The sequence below is a fragment of the Camelina sativa genome, chromosome 6 (assembly GCF_030686135.1).
Source record: "Camelina sativa cultivar CO46 ecotype springtype chromosome 6, ASM3068613v1".
In the NCBI taxonomy this organism is placed as follows: domain Eukaryota; kingdom Viridiplantae; phylum Streptophyta; class Magnoliopsida; order Brassicales; family Brassicaceae; genus Camelina; species Camelina sativa.
This window is the reverse complement of record NC_141885.1, coordinates 14,462,353-14,480,795: the sequence shown is the minus strand read 5'-3', so window position 1 is coordinate 14,480,795 and position 18,443 is coordinate 14,462,353. Positions and strand designations below refer to the sequence as shown.

General features: G+C 36.7%; 1 protein-coding gene, 1 long non-coding RNA gene and 1 pseudogene across 3 annotated transcripts; 1 reads left to right on the top strand and 2 right to left on the bottom strand.

The window, feature by feature from the left end:
- Window positions 1-1,420: 1,420 nt before the first annotated feature.
- LOC104698915 (putative receptor-like protein kinase At3g46340) lies at window positions 1,421-11,556 on the bottom strand (annotated as a pseudogene).
- Window positions 11,557-11,867: 311 nt separating this feature from the next.
- On the top strand, window positions 11,868-13,249 carry LOC104790864 (uncharacterized). Of its 2 annotated transcripts, none has more exons than XR_768827.3 (4): window positions 11,868-12,107; window positions 12,494-12,708; window positions 12,781-12,845; window positions 12,947-13,249. It is a non-coding gene; the product is annotated as an uncharacterized LOC104790864 (long non-coding RNA). The 2 variants fall into 2 exon arrangements; XR_015559011.1 differs by having other exon boundaries at window positions 11,885-12,032.
- Window positions 13,250-14,578: 1,329 nt separating this feature from the next.
- On the bottom strand, window positions 14,579-18,235 carry LOC147942584 (uncharacterized). The gene is made up of 7 exons (XM_087456129.1): window positions 17,975-18,235; window positions 17,617-17,829; window positions 16,828-17,440; window positions 16,296-16,742; window positions 15,187-16,209; window positions 14,857-15,008; window positions 14,579-14,758 (listed from the first exon to the last, which is right to left on the bottom strand). The coding sequence occupies exons 1-7, from the start codon at window positions 18,233-18,235 to the stop codon at window positions 14,579-14,581; spliced, it is 2,889 nt and encodes a 962-aa protein (XP_087312255.1).
- Window positions 18,236-18,443: the final 208 nt, after the last annotated feature.

The following is an 18,443-nucleotide window of genomic DNA, read 5'->3' as shown; positions in this document are numbered from 1 at the left end:
GGTACATGGTACCATCGGCCATTTTTCGATCTGTCCAGAATCTCTCGGACATTTCTTCTGTACTTTTTCTACCTCCCTTTCTTACCTTCCTTTTACGCCCTTTTTGATCCTTTGGCCATGGACTTTTATTTTTGAAATTCACTTCTTGGTGAGGGTCATTACAATATCACTCTTGGTACTTCTCGGCACTGATTGCCGTACCACTCTCGGTACTTCTCGGCATTGGTTGCCGTACCACTCTCATGTACCGCGTACGTACCATCTCATGTACCGCGTACGTACCATCTCATGTACTGCGTACGTACCTTCTCATGTACCGCGTACGTATCACGTCATGTACCGCGTACGTACCACCTCATGTACTGCGTATGTACCATCTCATGTACCGTCGGTACCGAGGGAGCCAGTCGTTACACCTTCCCCTAGAGCTTTTTGGAAATTTTTTGTCATTTCTACAAGTTCTGAATAAATGAACCTTCTCCTTTTTGTCTTGATCAGTTGTTCCGATATGTTCTTTGACGTAATATCCATTGTTGGCATAACTAGCGATGGGGATAAAGATGTGTAGAGAACAATCCAGTAAGACAACAATAACGATGACACCTTTGACCTTCCAGTACATAAATTAGTGTTTAGTAATTAATCTATGCAAATACCTTCCATTCCATATAAACTGATCGCTTATTCTATTTGAACACGTAAATGAAGATCACTACCACTATGATGACAACTACTGCAGAAGCAACTAATGCAACTATCATCATTGGATTTCTTTTTTTTGGGACACATGAATTGGATAAACACGTATTATCGCCATCAACACTACAAAATACAAAAATAAAATAAACATATGGATCTCTTAGTAATCTGAATGCACAAGGGAGATATTGACCGAAAAATATGTATAAATATGGATTTATTTCTAATAATTTTAGTCCTTTCTTCTCTCTATCACGAAGAGTCTTTGGAATTGGCCCACTCAGTTTGTACTTCCTCAAGTCTCTGTTAAAACCTAATAAATTTTCGTACTTAGGTGAACATGATCCATGAAAAAAACCTTTAGTAACATGTGGGAAAACTTACATGAACATCAATGTTTTCATGTTAGCTAGAAATTCGGGCACCAGTCCTGTTAAATTGTTATTTGACAAGTCCCTATAATGTTAGTAAGAAATCAATTAAAAAAAAAAATCATTGACATGTACAAACCATTTTCCTTTCAATTAATAATGATGATACTTACAACTTTTCGAGGTGAGTAAGATTTTAAATAACAGTTGATATGGTTCCCATTAGGCCACTTGAAGACAAGTTTCTATTTATAGGTTCAAAATAAAACAAGAAAAAGAAAAAAATCTAATGTCGTTAGAAATTATATTCTGACATATTTAACGAGGGTTGAGTAATAATAATAGATGTCTCACAAGGAAGTTATTCTTGGTGGAGTAGACACATTCATTTCGTTGCAACTTAGAACATCCCACAAAAACTGTCTTGGTACGCATGGGTCTCCTTGCCATGAGATTCTACTCAATCTGTGGGTGTCTTTGATGTTATTGATAGCAATCACTATCATAAACTTTTCTGACGTTAGTGTTAGATTGAGCATGTAAGAAGTTTTGAGTATTTCATCAAAAGAGCATACTACGTAATAAGTACTTAAATATACATTAAAAAAACAAAAAACTTACCATCATCTTCGTTTGTTATAGACTGTGGAAAGTCAATAACTGTGAAAACTTCAATGGCGGTAAGTAGAGGCGGGAGAGTTGAGTTTTGAGTTCTTTTCAGCTCTAATAAGCATTTCCCTACTTCACAAACAAATGGTGACACACTGTAAAGAGTGCTGGCCTTCAGATATTTAGGGCTCAGACTTGGAATAATAACTTCTCTGTTCCACAAAAGGCTAAACTCTCTAGTCTGGTAGGCTTGCAAGGCTTGCAAGGCTTGGATCTCAAGATCTTTGGTAAAAGTCAACGGTGCACTAGCATTGGCAGGTACTGCGGCCGTCATGAGCACATCTTGCGGTGCAAAAAAACCATTAATGGTGTTGTTCACTTTGAGAGTGGTGGAAATTTGCCTCCATTCCGACTCAAAGTCTGGAACCCATTTTCAATCATAGAAATCATCTGGGTACCTGCGGTAACCAAAATTCTGTGTATCATTAGCCTGCCAGTTCTGAGTTTAACAAGGTCACAAGGTAGGTGTAAAAAATTGACTGCATCATTTTTTATTTGTATGTAAATATTTGTAGGGCCGAATTTAACTCATATAATAAATGGCCACAACCCAATGCTTCATCATCTTGGGGTTTGGGTCGGTTCTAGACAAGAGAATAAGTAAAAAGTGTAACATAACTTTAATATAAATTTAAAGTTGATTTGCCTTATAAATTTTGTTGATTCACTTAGGTATGATCTTAGTATCGACTTCAAAGAACCTGATTATGTGATGTAAGTACTATTTGGTAGAGACCTTAGTTCCAATACCGATATGATAGGCGTTGATGTGCCTGTGTTTATAGGACAAACATCCAAAGAGTTTGACTTTGGGATGTGAATGATCTCCTCCCATGTATCACCATTTACATGCTTTTCCAAATCTATTGTTACCCAAAAGTTAGGGCCTATGTACAAATCAAATCTAGGCGAAATGTTAAGACCATCATAATTTCCGTAGTTACTTGTAGCCCTGATCAAATAATTTGTTCCCTGATGAACGCTAAGATTGTAACAGTTTCTTACTCCATCTGGAAAGTACCTCAACGTTATTTGTGATCTTAGGTACTTCGACTCAAGACTTGTATCAATTTTATCAGTTTTTCCACTTTGGATGAAGCTTGAATCTAATGAGAACTGTAATCCAGTTTCCAGCTTGAAATAATGAGATGCGTGCTAGATCTACATACTTTTATGACAGATCTGTATGTGTGATGCTTAACAGAGAGATGAAAGGATAGTGAAGAGACGACACAAGAGATTTGTTAACGAGGTTCAGATAACCTACATCTCCGGGACCAAGTCCAGAATCATTCACTAGAATTAGAACGCAAAAGTCACATTTGTCAATGATATCTAGCACACACTTGTGCCTACCACTCTAATCTACATAAACTAAAGGAACCATCACTCTTTGTCTTTTCTGACGAGTGTGAACCTCTACAAAAACCACCAGCAGATTCCCTATCTTGCTGGTGGGAGAACACTACACACAACATGTGTGCTTCTCTCAATTTTAGGTCTAGGGTGTGTGAACTGCTTCTTGTTACCACTTCTTCCTTTTATATCTCTTAGAGTTCTCCACAAACCCTAGGTTCCACAAGCTTCTTCTTATTGTCTTTTGGGTAAAAGCTTGTTCTCTTTTTGTCAACTTGACCCATGCTTTTGTTCCTGTCGCACCTAACACAAGCATGCCTTTCCTCTGACACAGCCGCTCCAATGTTTGCTGCAACTTAAAGCTTTTCCGCTCTATTTCACTACACGGCCACTACACAATGTCTGCTCTGTTATCAGCTCTGTTGCACTACACAGTCACTCCATGTTGTCTGTTATGTTTTCTTCTGCGTTGCGCTTCAAGTAAACTCAGCTGCTAAAACATATTTCTGCTCTATTGTATTATGCAGCTGCTACCTCCTTTCTGCTCTGTTGTGCTTTGAGGTTTACTCAGCTGCTAATGGAAGACTTGTTCTCATGAACTTAAAGCATGATTGGTTGAGCTCTCACTTCTTGGATCTTCTCAATAAGACTCCAAGGTTCAACACATCACTTCATTCCATGTGACTTTACATTGAGCTGTCTTGGCTGTGGTAGATTCTCTGATTCTCTATGAGGAATCATTGCATCTGTGTCTGTAGCTGGTTAAACATGCTCCAACTTGATCACTGCTTATGTGTCTCAACATATGTTTGTGTCAGACTTGTTCACTGCAACGTTCACTGCATCGTGTCAGACTTGTTTACTACAACGTTCACTGCATCTGTGTCTGTACTTTCAGTTGTATCAGGTTTACCCATTGCTTCTTTATCATCTCTCTTGAGTCTTATAACCAGTAACAACACCAATATATCTTCAATCTCTCCCTTTGTTACTGAGTTATAGAACTCAAGCTTTCTTTATACTTGCATTTGATGATCTTCAAGCTTTCATGTTGTAACTGAGACTTTGGCATCTTCATTACCTTGAGAGGATTCTGTCATCGTGGTCTTCTCTTATCTTTTTCACTAGTTTCTCTTTTACGCCTTGTTGTCAGTTTTACAATTCTGTCAACACAATGTATCTTCACAGCTCAATATAAGGAGATTGCTCATTAGGGGATAATCCGCAATCCAAACTGATGAATCCTGTTTTACAAGAATTGCCAATTAATACGATAGACATTTCACTCGTTTCAAAATGTATACAAAAATACTAAACGTTTGAGTTAAAATGTGGTTACCTGCTTGAGCTTGAACAAGACCAATAATAGAAAAAGCTACTATTAGTGCCACTAACAAAAACCTATGAGAACTCTTCATATTCTCTTAAATTCCCAAGCAAGATCTGAACGGTAGTTAACAAAAAAAGCTTATGTGCGGTCATTTCGACATTTTAAGTGGAAGAGCTGATTAAGTCATATCTCAGCTTTTATTACCAAGCCATCATGCCTTATAGCTTTTATTAGAAAAAAGGTTAAAGAAAAAAAGTCAAGCCTCATTGGAAACAACTATTATATTCCGATTTAAAAGAAAAAGTCAAGTTAATGTAACTTTTTCTTTGAAGTCTTATTAGTTTCCGATTTTGCAATAATTTGAATATGTTCCGAACAATTATTATATTCAGTTTTCAAAGGACATTGGCAAGAATAACACATTTTGTTTTAAAATTAATTTGTAAGGATGTGTATAAAATGCTGATTAGTATCTAGCATAAGTTAATCTGACACATATAAGCATTCTTTCATTGTCTTACGAAAACTAATCAAACTATTTGTGACAAAACAAAAATATGTTTTGATCTGAAACTACAGTTATCAACAAAAATATAAATGATGCATCATAAGTCATAACTAATATATCATTATTAAAAAATTAGATAACTATATTAGTAGAAATAGTTACTGTGCATCGGTTGAGTAAGTAGCCAAAACTTTGCTTTTGATATAAAGAAGCTAAGAAATGTGGAACGGTAACTCCTCAAATTTCAAATAATAACGTTAGATACATGAGAATATGAGATCAAAAGAATATTTGTCCTCTCATTAACGAATGTGTCTCTCTTGTAACGACGCATCAACTATTTTGTGTTATAAGAATAAGACGTTGACACCTCATTACAAAACTAAAGCCAATCAAAATATAACTATTAATACATATCATCGTTATTACATTTCACAACTTGACAACTCACTTGACATGAGGCTCATTGTTGTTTCATATTTAACTAAAGTTTCGACCTTAATTTATATTTCTAAGTTTTTTTTTTGTCATTTCAGCACAACACTTGTATATAAAAAACAACATATTTTGAAGTCGTGTGATACTCTCCCTGGCGCCAAAATGCTCCTCCAATCATACACAGATCACGACGATGAGTTTATCAAATTCAGTATACAGATTTGTGATGTCTAAAAAAAAGTTAAGCACTATAGTTATAAAAAACTAAAATTATGACACTTCCTGATAAGAGAGCACATGTGAGAGGCACATGTTAAAAGTGAGAAGAAGCATGTGAAGGATAGAGTATAAATAAAGGTAGAGAGGAAAAATATAGGATCATCCTGTGTGATCATTGTGTAAAGGTGTGTAACAAACCTGTGTGTTTGTTAGGGTTCAGAGCTGCGTCTCTGTTCAGAGGATAAGAGAGTGAGAACTGTAACTCACAATCTTATCAAATAATAACATGCATAAATACATCAAAGCGATTGTGAAGCGATTGGTCTAGCTTCCCCGAAGAAAGAACAATAACACAAGCATAAATACATCAAAGCGACGGAGGCTTCGTTGCACATGCTACTATGATAATCCATGTCATTCTTACTTCCCATTGAATTTTCAGTCCTAAGACATTCTTTTAGATGGATAACAACCTGTGACATGTTTGGTCGTTTTTCTGAAGATGGGTTTGCGCATGACATAGCCAATTCAAGAGCTCTCCATACAGAGCGAGAATTGTAATTTCCATGAAGGTTGGGATCAACAATTAATTCTAGTAATATCTCCTTTACTAAGCACAGATGCCGCCCATTCTGTTATGTGAGGCTTCAAACGAGTTTTATCAATCACAGGTTGGTTTGTAATAATTTCCGATAACACAATCCCAAAACTGTAGATATCGCTCGTCTCGGCCAACCGACTTGTTTTGTAGTACTGGCAAGGTAAGAAAATAGATAAAAGATTCACTCTTAAACGCTAAAAGTAAATGCGGACACAAATTTCAGTAATTTGTTACGTGTTATAGATTACATGGAGCATTAGTTTGACTTAGACGTCTATGTAAAAGTCCTAGTTATGGAAGAAAAAACATTAACATCTATGAGTAGAGTAACAATACTTACTCGGGATCAAGATATCTAGGAGTGCCAGCAACAACAGTCAAACTGTGAGACTCATCTGAGTCATCTCCAATTTGGAAAGACCTTGAAAGCCCAAAATCAGCCATCTTGGCTGTGAACTTCTCACCCAACAAAATATTCGTACTTTTGACATCTCTATGCACCATTGCCCGGCCCTACCATAAGGCAGGCAAAACCTATGCTTTAGGCCATACATTATTAAGTAAAAAATTTATACCACAATGTTGAATATGTTATTGGTCTAGTGACATTATTACCATTAGGTGCAGCTTTGAAGTCACCCAGTTTCGATTCCACATGGTTTCCATCTTCTATTTTGTTTTGTTTTTTTCTTTCTTTTCACCTCTTATTTTCCAAAATCTTCTCCCTCCACAAATTTAGTTTTTTTTTTGCCATTTTCTTCATTCTTTTATTAATCACATATACAACTTGAAAAATATTACTGAAACAATTTTTTTTTTATTTACTATGTTAAAGTTTTACAAGTTTTAACAATTAAACTTCTATAAATTTGCTTTAGGCCACATAAACTATAGGACCGGCCCTGGAGCCGATATGTAAGTATTCCAATCCTATCAATATTTGCAAATGTCCTTTTTATTTACGTATGAGTCCTCTCTACTTGTATATTTGAAAAATTTACATCTGGTGATCACATGAAAAAAATGTCACTAAAATCGTTATGAGGTGGCACAAACCTAATGCAGCATCGACAGCTATTTGTAGTCGAGTACTCCAACTCAAAACAGAACCACCTTGCATTCCTGTAACTGATCTTCATAATCAGTCATCAAAATAAACTGTTTCTAATAATAAAAATATTTGAAAGTTAATTAAAATGTTAATGTTATAGATCATGTTTCACCTGACAAATGATGTTTTAAGTCTCCATTGGACATGTATTCGTAGATGAGAGCCAACTGATTACGTTCATCGCAATATCCAACAAGGCTTACCAAATTGATATGGTGAACCCTCAGAAGAAGTTCAACCTAAAACAACAATGAATCAAGTGTTTAAAAAACCAAAAAATACAAATAAAAAAAATGAATCAGGTGTTTTTTTAAAATAATAATAATTAAGAAAAAAATGAATCAAGCACATTAGTCTAACAAATATAAAAATAATTATGTGTTTGAATTTTTTTAAGAAAAAAATTCATACCTCTGCCTTGAATTCTTTATAGCCATTCATTATGTGCTGATGATTGTGAAAGTAATTTGACAGCTACTTGCTCTGAACCATTCAAATAACCATGATAGACGACACCAAACCCTCCTTCACCTAGAGCTCTTTGGAAGTTATTTGTCATTTCCAAAACCTCCGAATGAGTAAATCTTTTTCTTTTTGTCGCAATAAATGTTTCTGATATACTGTTGGATGTATCATTTGCTTGTGGTGAATTGAATGTGAGGGTAGAGCTGTAGCTAGAGAGCCCAGTTTAGTGCATGAACAAATTTTGTGTACTTTAATTATGATGAGTGTGTGGGCAATACCTTTCACATTTGATGTCTTCTTTTTCTTAAACATACAAATGAAAACCAATACCACGGTAATGACAACGATCGAAGAAACAGCTAACGCAACAATCACCACAGGAAATTTATTTTTTTGGTTGCATGAACCAGATGAACAGTTGTTCACATTTTTGTTTACACTACAAAAAGAAAAAGATTTCAGATTTTTGTGGAAAAGATATTTAGTAAAATATTGAATGAAATTTTCAGGAGGGACAAGTTCCATCTTACAATAACTTAAGTCCTTCATTTTCTCTATCACGAAGAGCTTTAGGAATCAAACCATTCAGATTGTTCTTGCTCAAGTTTCTGTTCAACCGGAGGAATATTCATACATATATATATTAGGTAACCATGATCAAAAAGAATATCACCAATCAAAATATTGTTATATGTAGAGTAACTTGCATGAACAATATAAATTTAATGTTTGCTAAGAATTCGGGAACTTCTCCGGTCAAGTTGTTATTTGACAAATCCCTATAGTTTGGAAGAAATTAGAAGTTACTTCAATTAGTTACCTTCATAAAGTAGGTGGGTTTTTATTTTATTTTTTTGCCTAAGGCTCAAACCTCATACTTACAACTTTTCTAAATGGGTGAGATTTTGAATAACAACTGATATGCTTCCCGTTAACCCTCTTGAAGGAAGGTTCCTATAGAAACGTCATGGCACAAAAAACATGTAAGAATGCAGTTGGATAATGTTTTCTTATACTATGAAAATATCTTTAATAATCTCACAAAGAAGTGATTCTTGGAGGTGAAGTCGTTTCGTTGCAATTTAAACCGTTCCACAAAAACTGTCGAGGAACACATGGATCTCCTTGCCATGTGACTTCACCCAAACCATAGATGTCTTGATGTTTTTCATAGCAACCACTATCATAAATTCAACAATGTTTGAAAATTTAGATTTACCATATAAAAATATTGTAAAGCCACTAGTGAAAACTTACCATCATTATCATCTGTTTCCGGCTGAGGAAATTCAACCACTGTGAAAATTTCAACGGCGTTAAGCAGAGGCGGGAGGGTTGACCTCATAGTTTTGATCATCTCTAATGTGCATTCTCCCCCTACGCAAGTAACTGGAGACGTGTTGCGTAGAGTCTTGGTCGTCTGTAGATATGCAGGACTATAGGCGTTGTATACAAGCTTTTTATTCCAAAAGATTTCAAACTCTCTACTCTCTTTGTCCTTTAAGACTTGAATCTCAGAGAAGTGAAGGTACAAGTACAGTTTATCATTTGGTTTCTCTAGTGCACCGCTAATAGCTAATGGTGCACTAGCAGTGGCAGGAGATGCAGCAGTCATGAGTGCCCTTTGTGGAGGTAGAAATCCACTAGAGCTGTTCACTCCAAGTGTAGTAGAAATCTTCTTCCACTCCGGTTCAAAGTATGAACCCCATATACGATAAAAGACATCATCCGGATATCTACATGCAATTATTACGGTTTCGAATTAGTAGCCATAAAAGTTGCTAAGAGAAACGTTCAAGAGAGCATGCAACAATCGGTTGGTGACTCTCCTATTCCCCAACAACGTTTTTTTTTTTTTTGAAAGATGACTTTGTTGGAACTAAATTCTTTTAGAAGTGATGGAGAAAGTGTTTTGAGTATTTGAGAGAATAGTTTAGAAATAAAGCATTTATTACTTTGATTTTAACTTGGAACAACTTCACAACATCTTGGTTACAAATGAGAGTAGGAGGAGGTATTTATAGCCTCCATATTACAAAATATCTAGAATATTTTAATCCTTAATCTAGATTATTCTATCAAAATATTTAGATTATAATACTATAATTATCTATATAATTCTAATTAAATATCTAGATTTTTTTTTATGTTTAAGGAGGTGATACATTTTTCTAGAACTTCTAGATATTTTTTTAAGGAGGTGGAGATCTTGATATTTCTAGAGAAAACTCTAGAACTTGGATTTAATTAATTTTGATTAAAAATCAAGTTTAACTCTCAACAGACTTACCGTATGAAACCATTTGAGTCGTCGCTTAGATAAACCCGCATTGAAGTCTTCAACCAAACAGATTGAGTAATGTAAGTAGCATTTGCAAGAGGCCTTAACACTAAGGAGGATAATATCGGCGTGGACGTCCCTGTCTTGACGAGACACACGTCCAACATATTTGATTTTGGTATGTAGATGATCTCCTCCCATTTACCATTTACGTACTCTCCTAGGTCTATTGTTACCCAGAAATTAGGGCCTATGTACAAGTCAAATTTTAAAAAAATGTTAAGACCGTCGTAGTTTCCATACACAGCTCTAGCTCTAATCAGATAATTTGTTCCCTGCTGCACCGTAAGATTGTAACAGTTGCGTATTCCATCAGGAAAGTATCTCAAGGTCGTTTGCGACTTTAGGTACATGGGCTCTAGGCTTGCCTCAATTCTAACAAGTTTTCCAGTTTCAATGAAATTTGAATCCGTTGTGAATTGTAGTCCAGTAAATGGCTCAATATAAGGAGACACGTCATTCGGAGATAACCCGCAGTCCACACTAATAAATCCTGTTACGAAATAAAATTCTTATTACTATAACTAAAGAGATATTAAAGTCCTCATCAAACTTTAATCTATTACGTTGTATTCTGCCATTACTTTTTTTTTACAAATATGGTAACTGATATGTGCTAGCAACGCTGGTCAAAATATTCTATTCGCTTTACTATGTTTTTTTTTTGGAATTGATCCGAAAATTTGGATAACAGTAGTTCTGCGTAGTAAAGTAAAACGCACGTACTTTAATTTGAACGTAAATATATTAGTTGGATTCCATCTTAGTAGATCTATAATAGTGTTCAGAAAACGTTTATTAGCTCATGTAATTAGATATTTTAGCAAGTAAAAATTTGTCTAAATTTTTGTTTGTAACATCAATGTACATAAGCTGAGAGTTGTTTTCTCTATTTTTCATTTATGAAATATCAAATCTACTATCTTTTGATCTTTTCTGTTCACAAATTAATCTTTCCTTTATTTATTTTTCTTACATTTGAGTAAAGCTCTTTTTGACCTATCTAATTTCATATCTTCTCTACCTACCTTATTAAGCTGACAGAATTTTAAAATTTAAGAAAAAATTTGGTATGCATATTGCATTTATTTTTTTGGTTATTTTATCTCAGCTTCTTTTCCTACGTGTTTTGATTTTTTTTTTTTTTTACTTTTTTTTACGAACAGGTTGGATATACAGCTGAATATGTCGATTTTAACGTTTAGATACCGATCAGATCAATCCTGGCGGTGGCGGCACGGACGAATTACAAAAAGAAAAATGAAATATTTGTTCCGTATCCACCAGTAGTGTCTAAAGCTTATAAAAAGAATATCGTAAAAATTAAGAAACGAAACTAATGAAACATTGAGATATATAATAGTACCGTCTTGATCTTCAGCTTGAACAAGGTGAATGGCGGAAGTCGCTATTAGTGCGACCAGCAAAAGCTTCTTGAGTCTCTCCATATTCACTTTTGTTCGAACCAAAGTTAAGACAGTCCTCGTTTTATTGTTTATACATACATCGTCTGGAAAATTTTCCTCGAAACTATTTCAAGCAAAAAAAACCTTACGAGCAAGTCCAGTAGTGTTTTTTAAGGGGTGCTCATACAATTTCTCAGCCAAAAAGAAAAGAAAAACTAAAAAATTAGCCCACAAAAATTGAGAACCGTTGCTCTGAGAAGCATTGGAGGAACCCTTGAAGAAACGGTACGTGGCCACTTGTGGTTGGATGTTATTAAAATATAAAACATATTTTTTTTTCCCTTATTTTCTTCGTTCCTTTTCCCGACTCTCTCTTTTTCCTCCCTCGACGAGCCAACGAATCCGAATAGAACCAAATCGGAATCCTCTCGATAACTTCGTCTCTCTCTCTCGCTGCCTCGCAAAGAAGTTGTTCAACTTTGGCGACGGTGGCGGTTGATAAAGCTACCAACGATCTTGTGTGTTAGCTCATGATTGGACTACCAACTTGGAAATCTGTGATTCTGTCCATTGTCTTGATTGTTGTTTCATAGGTTCGATTTAGGTTTTAGATTGTTGTTTCATCCGCTTGCTTTTGTTTGGAATTGTTGATTGTTGTTACTGGATTATGTTGGATTGGTTGATGTTCTTATAAAAAGACTACAAGTACATGCAAAATTGGGATTTGGTGTTGTTTAGTTCTTGATTTGGAGTAGGAAGCTCTTACATTTTTTTGGGTTAGTTTCTTTGTTGGTTGTGATTTGTTTTGGGAACAGAGGTGATTTTTTTGTTGGAGATTGGAGCTCCTTTGTTGTTCAGCTTTAAGATACAAATGGCTGCTTTATTATGCCTTTGACTCTTTGGTTCGATCTCTGAAGGAGTTAATGCTTACTTAGAATTAATACTGCTTAGTGCTCATACTCATGTTCTTTGGCGGCAGTAACACCGGAGGAAGAGATATTCTACCTAGTGGCGATCCTAACATCGGCAGTTCTAGGCAAGGACGATGGAGTTGAACACATCTTGAAGCGGAACCAAAGAATACTAGAATTTTTAGTGAAGCAGCAGGTATAGGGTTGAAGCAGTATCTGCCACATTACACAACAAGAGAGGTGTGGAGATGGGTTCAACATTCAGACTAGATTCTAATAACAGGTACACACTAGATTCTAAGTTTTGCCTTTTTAGTTCTTATTTCTCAAATTTTCTTTTGTTGGTACTTCACAGGTCGCTCTGAGATGTCATCTGGTCGCTCTGGCCCTCTCAGAAATTCAGACTTTTGCACCCCGGAGGTACCCCATTCTCCATCACATAATTTTCTTAAGTGGTTCTTCCTATGTGTATTAGTTTTAACTTTTAAGTGATCTTGGTGACTTGACATATATCTTTCTAGAATTCATATGAATGGGAAAATCCCAAAGAGTCAGAATCACCACGTTATCAAGCCTTACTTCGTATGACAAGTGCTCCACGAAAGAGGTTTGTTGGTGACATCAAAAGCTTTTCTCATGAGTTGAACTCAAAAGAGGTTTGTACGGCCACGGATGGTATGTGGTATACTCGGAACTTCTTTCTAATTTTTTTTCTTGACCATATCATATTTGTATTTTGGATTCTTTGTTGTAAAATATTTTTTGATTTCTTTTTTTATGTAATATAAGTAATTGAATAATTGGTTATTTAATAACTTTTGAAATTTAATAATTAATAAACAATAATTTAAAAAATAAATATTTTAATGATTGAAAAACTTTGAAAGTTTCTCTAGTGCAGGAATGATTTTGGTTTAAGTACTTAGTAGGTTGCTATCATTAGTTTAGTGGGTTGCTCCATTGGAAACGTGAGAACATCAACATGTCTTACTTCGACAAGAGTTCAAAAATAATTTAATTGACGAATGAGTAAATACATTTTCTAATGCATAAGTTTTACACATAATATTTAAATTTCTAGTTTGTTTCTCAATAAGTATAAAGTAGGAGCTTGTCTTGTCACCAACGTGAAGGGCGCAAGAAATGTTCATATAGAAAGAAAAGTTAGGGTGTCTAGTTGTCGTTGACTTAAATAGTTCCCATGCATGTTTAAGTGCTTGTATTTACATTTGACTTTATTTGTTACAAAATAACAATAGGAAGCATCAGTTTCGAATTACCAAATAACTGTAGGACAATAACCTAAACCTGGTACATGTTAATAGAAATAAATATTATAAACCAATCAAATTACAAATTCATGTTCATTAATTCAAGTTTCCATAAAATTTTAGTGTTATTTTCTTCTTTACACCTTTTGGATCGATAAAACTCGATGCATGGCCCAATTTCTCTACTATGTAAAGTAATGTGATTTAGTGGATTCAAATTCTGGTGGGAAAGACCATTGAGTAAATCGTTACATGGTAAAATTTTAGTGTTATTCAATCTTGTACATTCTTTTAAATTCTAATCTTATCCAATAAATCAAGTTTTGAAATTTTGTTAAATATTGGTTCAATATTGATTTTTTCGATAATAATGTCATTTTTAAAAAAATTATAGAAAGTTCCCATGTGAAGTATCAATTCCGAGTCTTCCGACCATTTAACCTGTCATTTGGACAAAATTCATTAAATTCCTTTAAAATGTTTAAAACTATTATTTTCTTACTATTAATTTGAAAATCTGAAGTCTTTCATTGATAGTATCAATTTGATACCCTTGTTTACTCTCAACTTTATAATCGAAATTTTGCATATGCAACTGCTGGTAATCAAACCTACCAACAGAAAAGAAAAAAAAACCCTACTAAATTCGTTTAGATAACTCTCGTAAAAATACTCCATATTATATAAGTTGCATCCGAAGAGAACTTAAACTATGTGCAGTTCATATAGTCAGGTGAAACCCCATTTGATCGATTTCGTTGTATTTTTTTTGTATGAATGTTAAAATATATTCACCAAAAAAAGACTGTAGTCCAAAAGAGTTACATCTTAAAAGTTAAAGTAATTAGCTAAAACATTTGAAGAAAAACAGCCAGAGCTTGATTAAATGGGATGGGTTGGAAACCAATATTGAAGTCCACCCTCACAGCCAGAGGCAGTTACGAGAGTGAGCAAGCGATTACGGACGTGCTTTGCAATGAGCTTGGGGAGATTGAAAGGTGGTGTTGGAGCTTTGCCATGTCGTCGAGCGTTACGTTCTCGCCAAAGGTTATGCAGAGCAGCCTGAAAAACATACCGGAGGACAAATAGATGAAGCCGTGGAATGGACGAGTCAAGAAGCAGAGAGATCAAATCGGCCTAGTTCGTGGTAAACCGGACACCAAGTAACCCTTGAGCCAGCACAGACCAGACTTGAGAGGAGTGCGTGCAAGAGAAGAAAATATGATCCCTTGTTTCCCTATGCCCCTAACAGAGAACACAAGACCCGTTTGCAGTAGCGTTCCATTGAACCAATTTGTCACCAGTAGAGAGCCTGTTTTGGACAGCAAGCCAAGTTATAAAAGAGTACTTAGGCGTTAATTGGGGAAACCAAACACCAGCATCTCAGTCACAGGTGGGGTTTGGTTGCCTTATAAAAACCCAAGTATCGTGCGAGAGAAATTTGCTCTTAAAAGAGCCGTTCTTCTGTTTCCCAAGAGGCCGATCATAACATGTTGGTTGCACTGATACACGAAAGGAGTCAAGCACATCTTCAAGTTGGTTCAGAATGTCTAGCCGGTGTCGACGTCGCCGATATGAAAGTGCCTCTGCCAATGTACTCTGCTGCGGGATTCCCATATCAATACTACCACGTTGCCCGAGCTGCCCAAACAACTGACCAAGGGGGCTCCAATCATCGAACCAGAATGATGTACCATGGCATGTTGTAACCTCCTTCTTGTGTAAACTCGCAGAAATTGGTCGATATTTCAAAATCTTCCTCCACATCCATGAAGCCCCAACACCTTTCTCATTAACTGACCAGAAGGAACCAGTTCTAATCAAGTTTCGCCTGACCCAGTTTACCCAAACGGAGCTGCCAGCCGACACAAGTCGCCAAATGAGTTTCAAAATGGACATTGTACTTGTGTCTCGCAACCGACGAAGCCCCAAACCACCCTTAGACTTTGGTTTACACACATCAATCCAAGATATCTTAGCCTTCCTCGAGCTAAGGTCCGGTCCAGACCACAGGAAAGCCGAGAAAAGGCTATCAATCTCCTGAAGACATTTTTTTGGCAAAAGAAAAGCAGAAAGCCAGAAGTTGGTGAGACTTGAAAGCACAGATTTGATCAACTGAAGTCTACCCGCGAAAGACAAGAACCGACTCGTCCAAGAGGTGATTCGTAGGCGGATACGCTCAATGAGAGGTAAATAGTCTGAATGTGTCATAGAACATGTGAGGAGGGGAAGTCCCAAATACCTCACAGGAAGAGAGCCAACCGTAAACGGGAAATGCTGGAGGATGTCTTGTTGATGTTGTAGAGAAGAACCAGCCATAAAGAGGGTAGATTTCTCCAAGCTGATTTTGAGACCAGAGATGACTGCAAACTTGTTAAAAACAACTAAAATTTCTGCAACAGAGCGTGAGCTTCCATCGGAGAAAACGAGAATATCATCGGCAAAACAGAGAGATGAGTGAGACTCATAGTATTGCAGCGAGGATGGTAGCCAATGTATCGGTGAGCTGCAGCCTTATCGAGCATAAGAGACGGGACATTCATACAGATTACAAAGAGATATGGAGACAGCGAACAACCTTTTCTCAATCCTCTTGTACTTTGGAAATAACCCGTTAGCTCGCCATTCACTTGTACAGAGAATGAAGCCGTACCAGTGCAGAGCTCAATCCAGTGAATGAATTCATTAGGGAGATTAATTGCCTTGAGTATATTTATTAAAAAAGGCCATTGCACTGAGTCAAACTCCTTGGAGATATCAATCTTCATCATGCATCGCGGAGAAATAGAGTCCTTGTGATAGTCTTTAACCAACTCCGATGCTAGCAATAGGTTTTCCATCATAAGTCTATCCTTGATGAAAGCTGACTGATTTGGAGCAATGAAGGAAGGAAAAATAACCTTTAGACGATTAGCAAGGATCTTGGATACAACCTTGTATAACACATTACAACAAGAAATAGGGCGGTAGTCCTTCATTTCCTTAGAATCAGCCTTCTTAGGTATAAGAGGCAAGATAGTCGAATTGACACCTTTAGGAAGGAAACCTTTGAGGAAAAAAAGATTGAACAGTAGTGATAAAATCTGGTCTCAAGATCGGACATGCTTGCTTGAAGAATACAACCGTGTAACCGTCCGGTCCAGGTGCTTTACTCGCTGGCATCTTAAACAGTGTTTGACGAATCTCATCTGCTGAGACCACCTTCAGTAAGCCTTCGTGCTCAACTGTGGAGCAGCGAAATGTCACCAATTCCACTAGCTGATCAACACTCATACCCACATAATCTGGTGGTGTATGCCGTAGGAACTCCTCAAAGAAACGTACTGCCTCTGCTTTGAGCTCTGGCTGTGTTTTGACATTGGTACCATCACTACAGAGTATCTCACGGATTGCATTATGACATTGTCGAGACTTGACAGCATTGTGAAAAAACTTTTTGTTCTTGTCACCAACCAGTAGCCAATGCAACTTGGATCGTTGCTTCAGAAATCTCTCCTCCAAGTCAGAGACAAAATCCCATAGCTGGAAAGCCTGCTTCTTAGTTTCCTCCGCTGCAACCATTGGGTTGGTGAGTGTAGAGAGCTGACATTCGCAAAGGGTTTTATCCTCCACCTGCTCAGAAAGGTTACTAAGCCTTTGAAGACCGAGAGACCGCAAAAGTGGTTTTAGTGCTTTTAGTTTCTTAGAAAAAAGAAACATCGCAGATGTAGAATGGTATAGACTGCTTGTGTTGCCCCAAAAAGACTGCAACGTGGGCATAAACTCTAGAAATGACAGGATAGCATTTGAAACTTAAAAGGTCCCCTTGGCTTACCAATTTGATTCCCCACCAAAAATCTGCATCTTAGATGGTCGGAGCAGCCCCCAGATTCGAAGACCCCATATGCATCCACAAAAAGCCGACACCAAGCTTCACTAACCAATATACTATCCAGTTTCTTACAAACGAGACCCTCATCTCTCCTATTCTCCCAGGTGAACAGAGGACCGTGTGAATGCATATCCACTAGAGCACAATGTCGAACGACATTCTGAAAATCTCTCATGCCAGTCGTGACAGAGGGATCATTCTCGTAATTAGAGTGCTCATCACCATCAAGTATTTCATTAAAATCTCTTGCAATCAACCAAGCCTTATTAGCAAACAAGGGAGAATCAAAATGATGTCTGAGATCCTCCCAAAGCTATTTTCTTGCTTCAGCCAAATTGTATGCATAGACAAAAGAGACAAAAAAAATCCATAGTATTCCCATATAATAAGACAAAACAGGTTACAACCTGACCACTCTTAAAAATTGGGGTTACTCTCACATCATCCTTCCAGACCACCCAAATCCTCCCTAGAGGATTAAACTCATAATTTGTCATCGACGACCAGCCACGAAATACTGAAGAAATGATCCGAGGGGCCTTATCTTCCTGGACACGCGTTTCAAGCAAACATCCAAACTGCAGGGACTCTGTTTGCACCCAGTCACGAACAATAGAATGCTTTTTTGATTTATTAAAGCCACGTATGTTCCAGAAAAAACCTGACATTAATGACGATTGCGGGAGTTCTTCTTGCTCGATATGCCAGAAGGAAACCCCCTAGCTTGCTAAGAAGAAGACTCCGAAGTAGCCTTGTGTTGTTTCGATTGCCGCGGTAATGAAGCACGAATTGGGGCGTCCACCGCAGGAACCTGCTTGACGGGAACAAGAGCTGTTCCTGCAGTACCCAAGCCAGTAGCCAAGATCTGATGGTCAA

Bases quoted from the DNA above. Each gene is read 5' to 3' on its own strand.
- LOC147942584 (XM_087456129.1), bottom strand. From the start codon at position 18,235: ATGTCAGGTTTTTTCTGGAACATACGTGGCTTTAATAAATCAAAAAAG. The intron at 15,009-15,186 runs GTTATGATCGGC...TGTCCAAAACAG, and splicing joins TGTATCAGTGCAACCAACAT to GCTCTCTACTGGTGACAAAT. The intron at 14,759-14,856 runs GTGTCCGGTTTA...TATGTTTTTCAG, and splicing joins GCTGGCTCAAGGGTTACTTG to GCTGCTCTGCATAACCTTTG.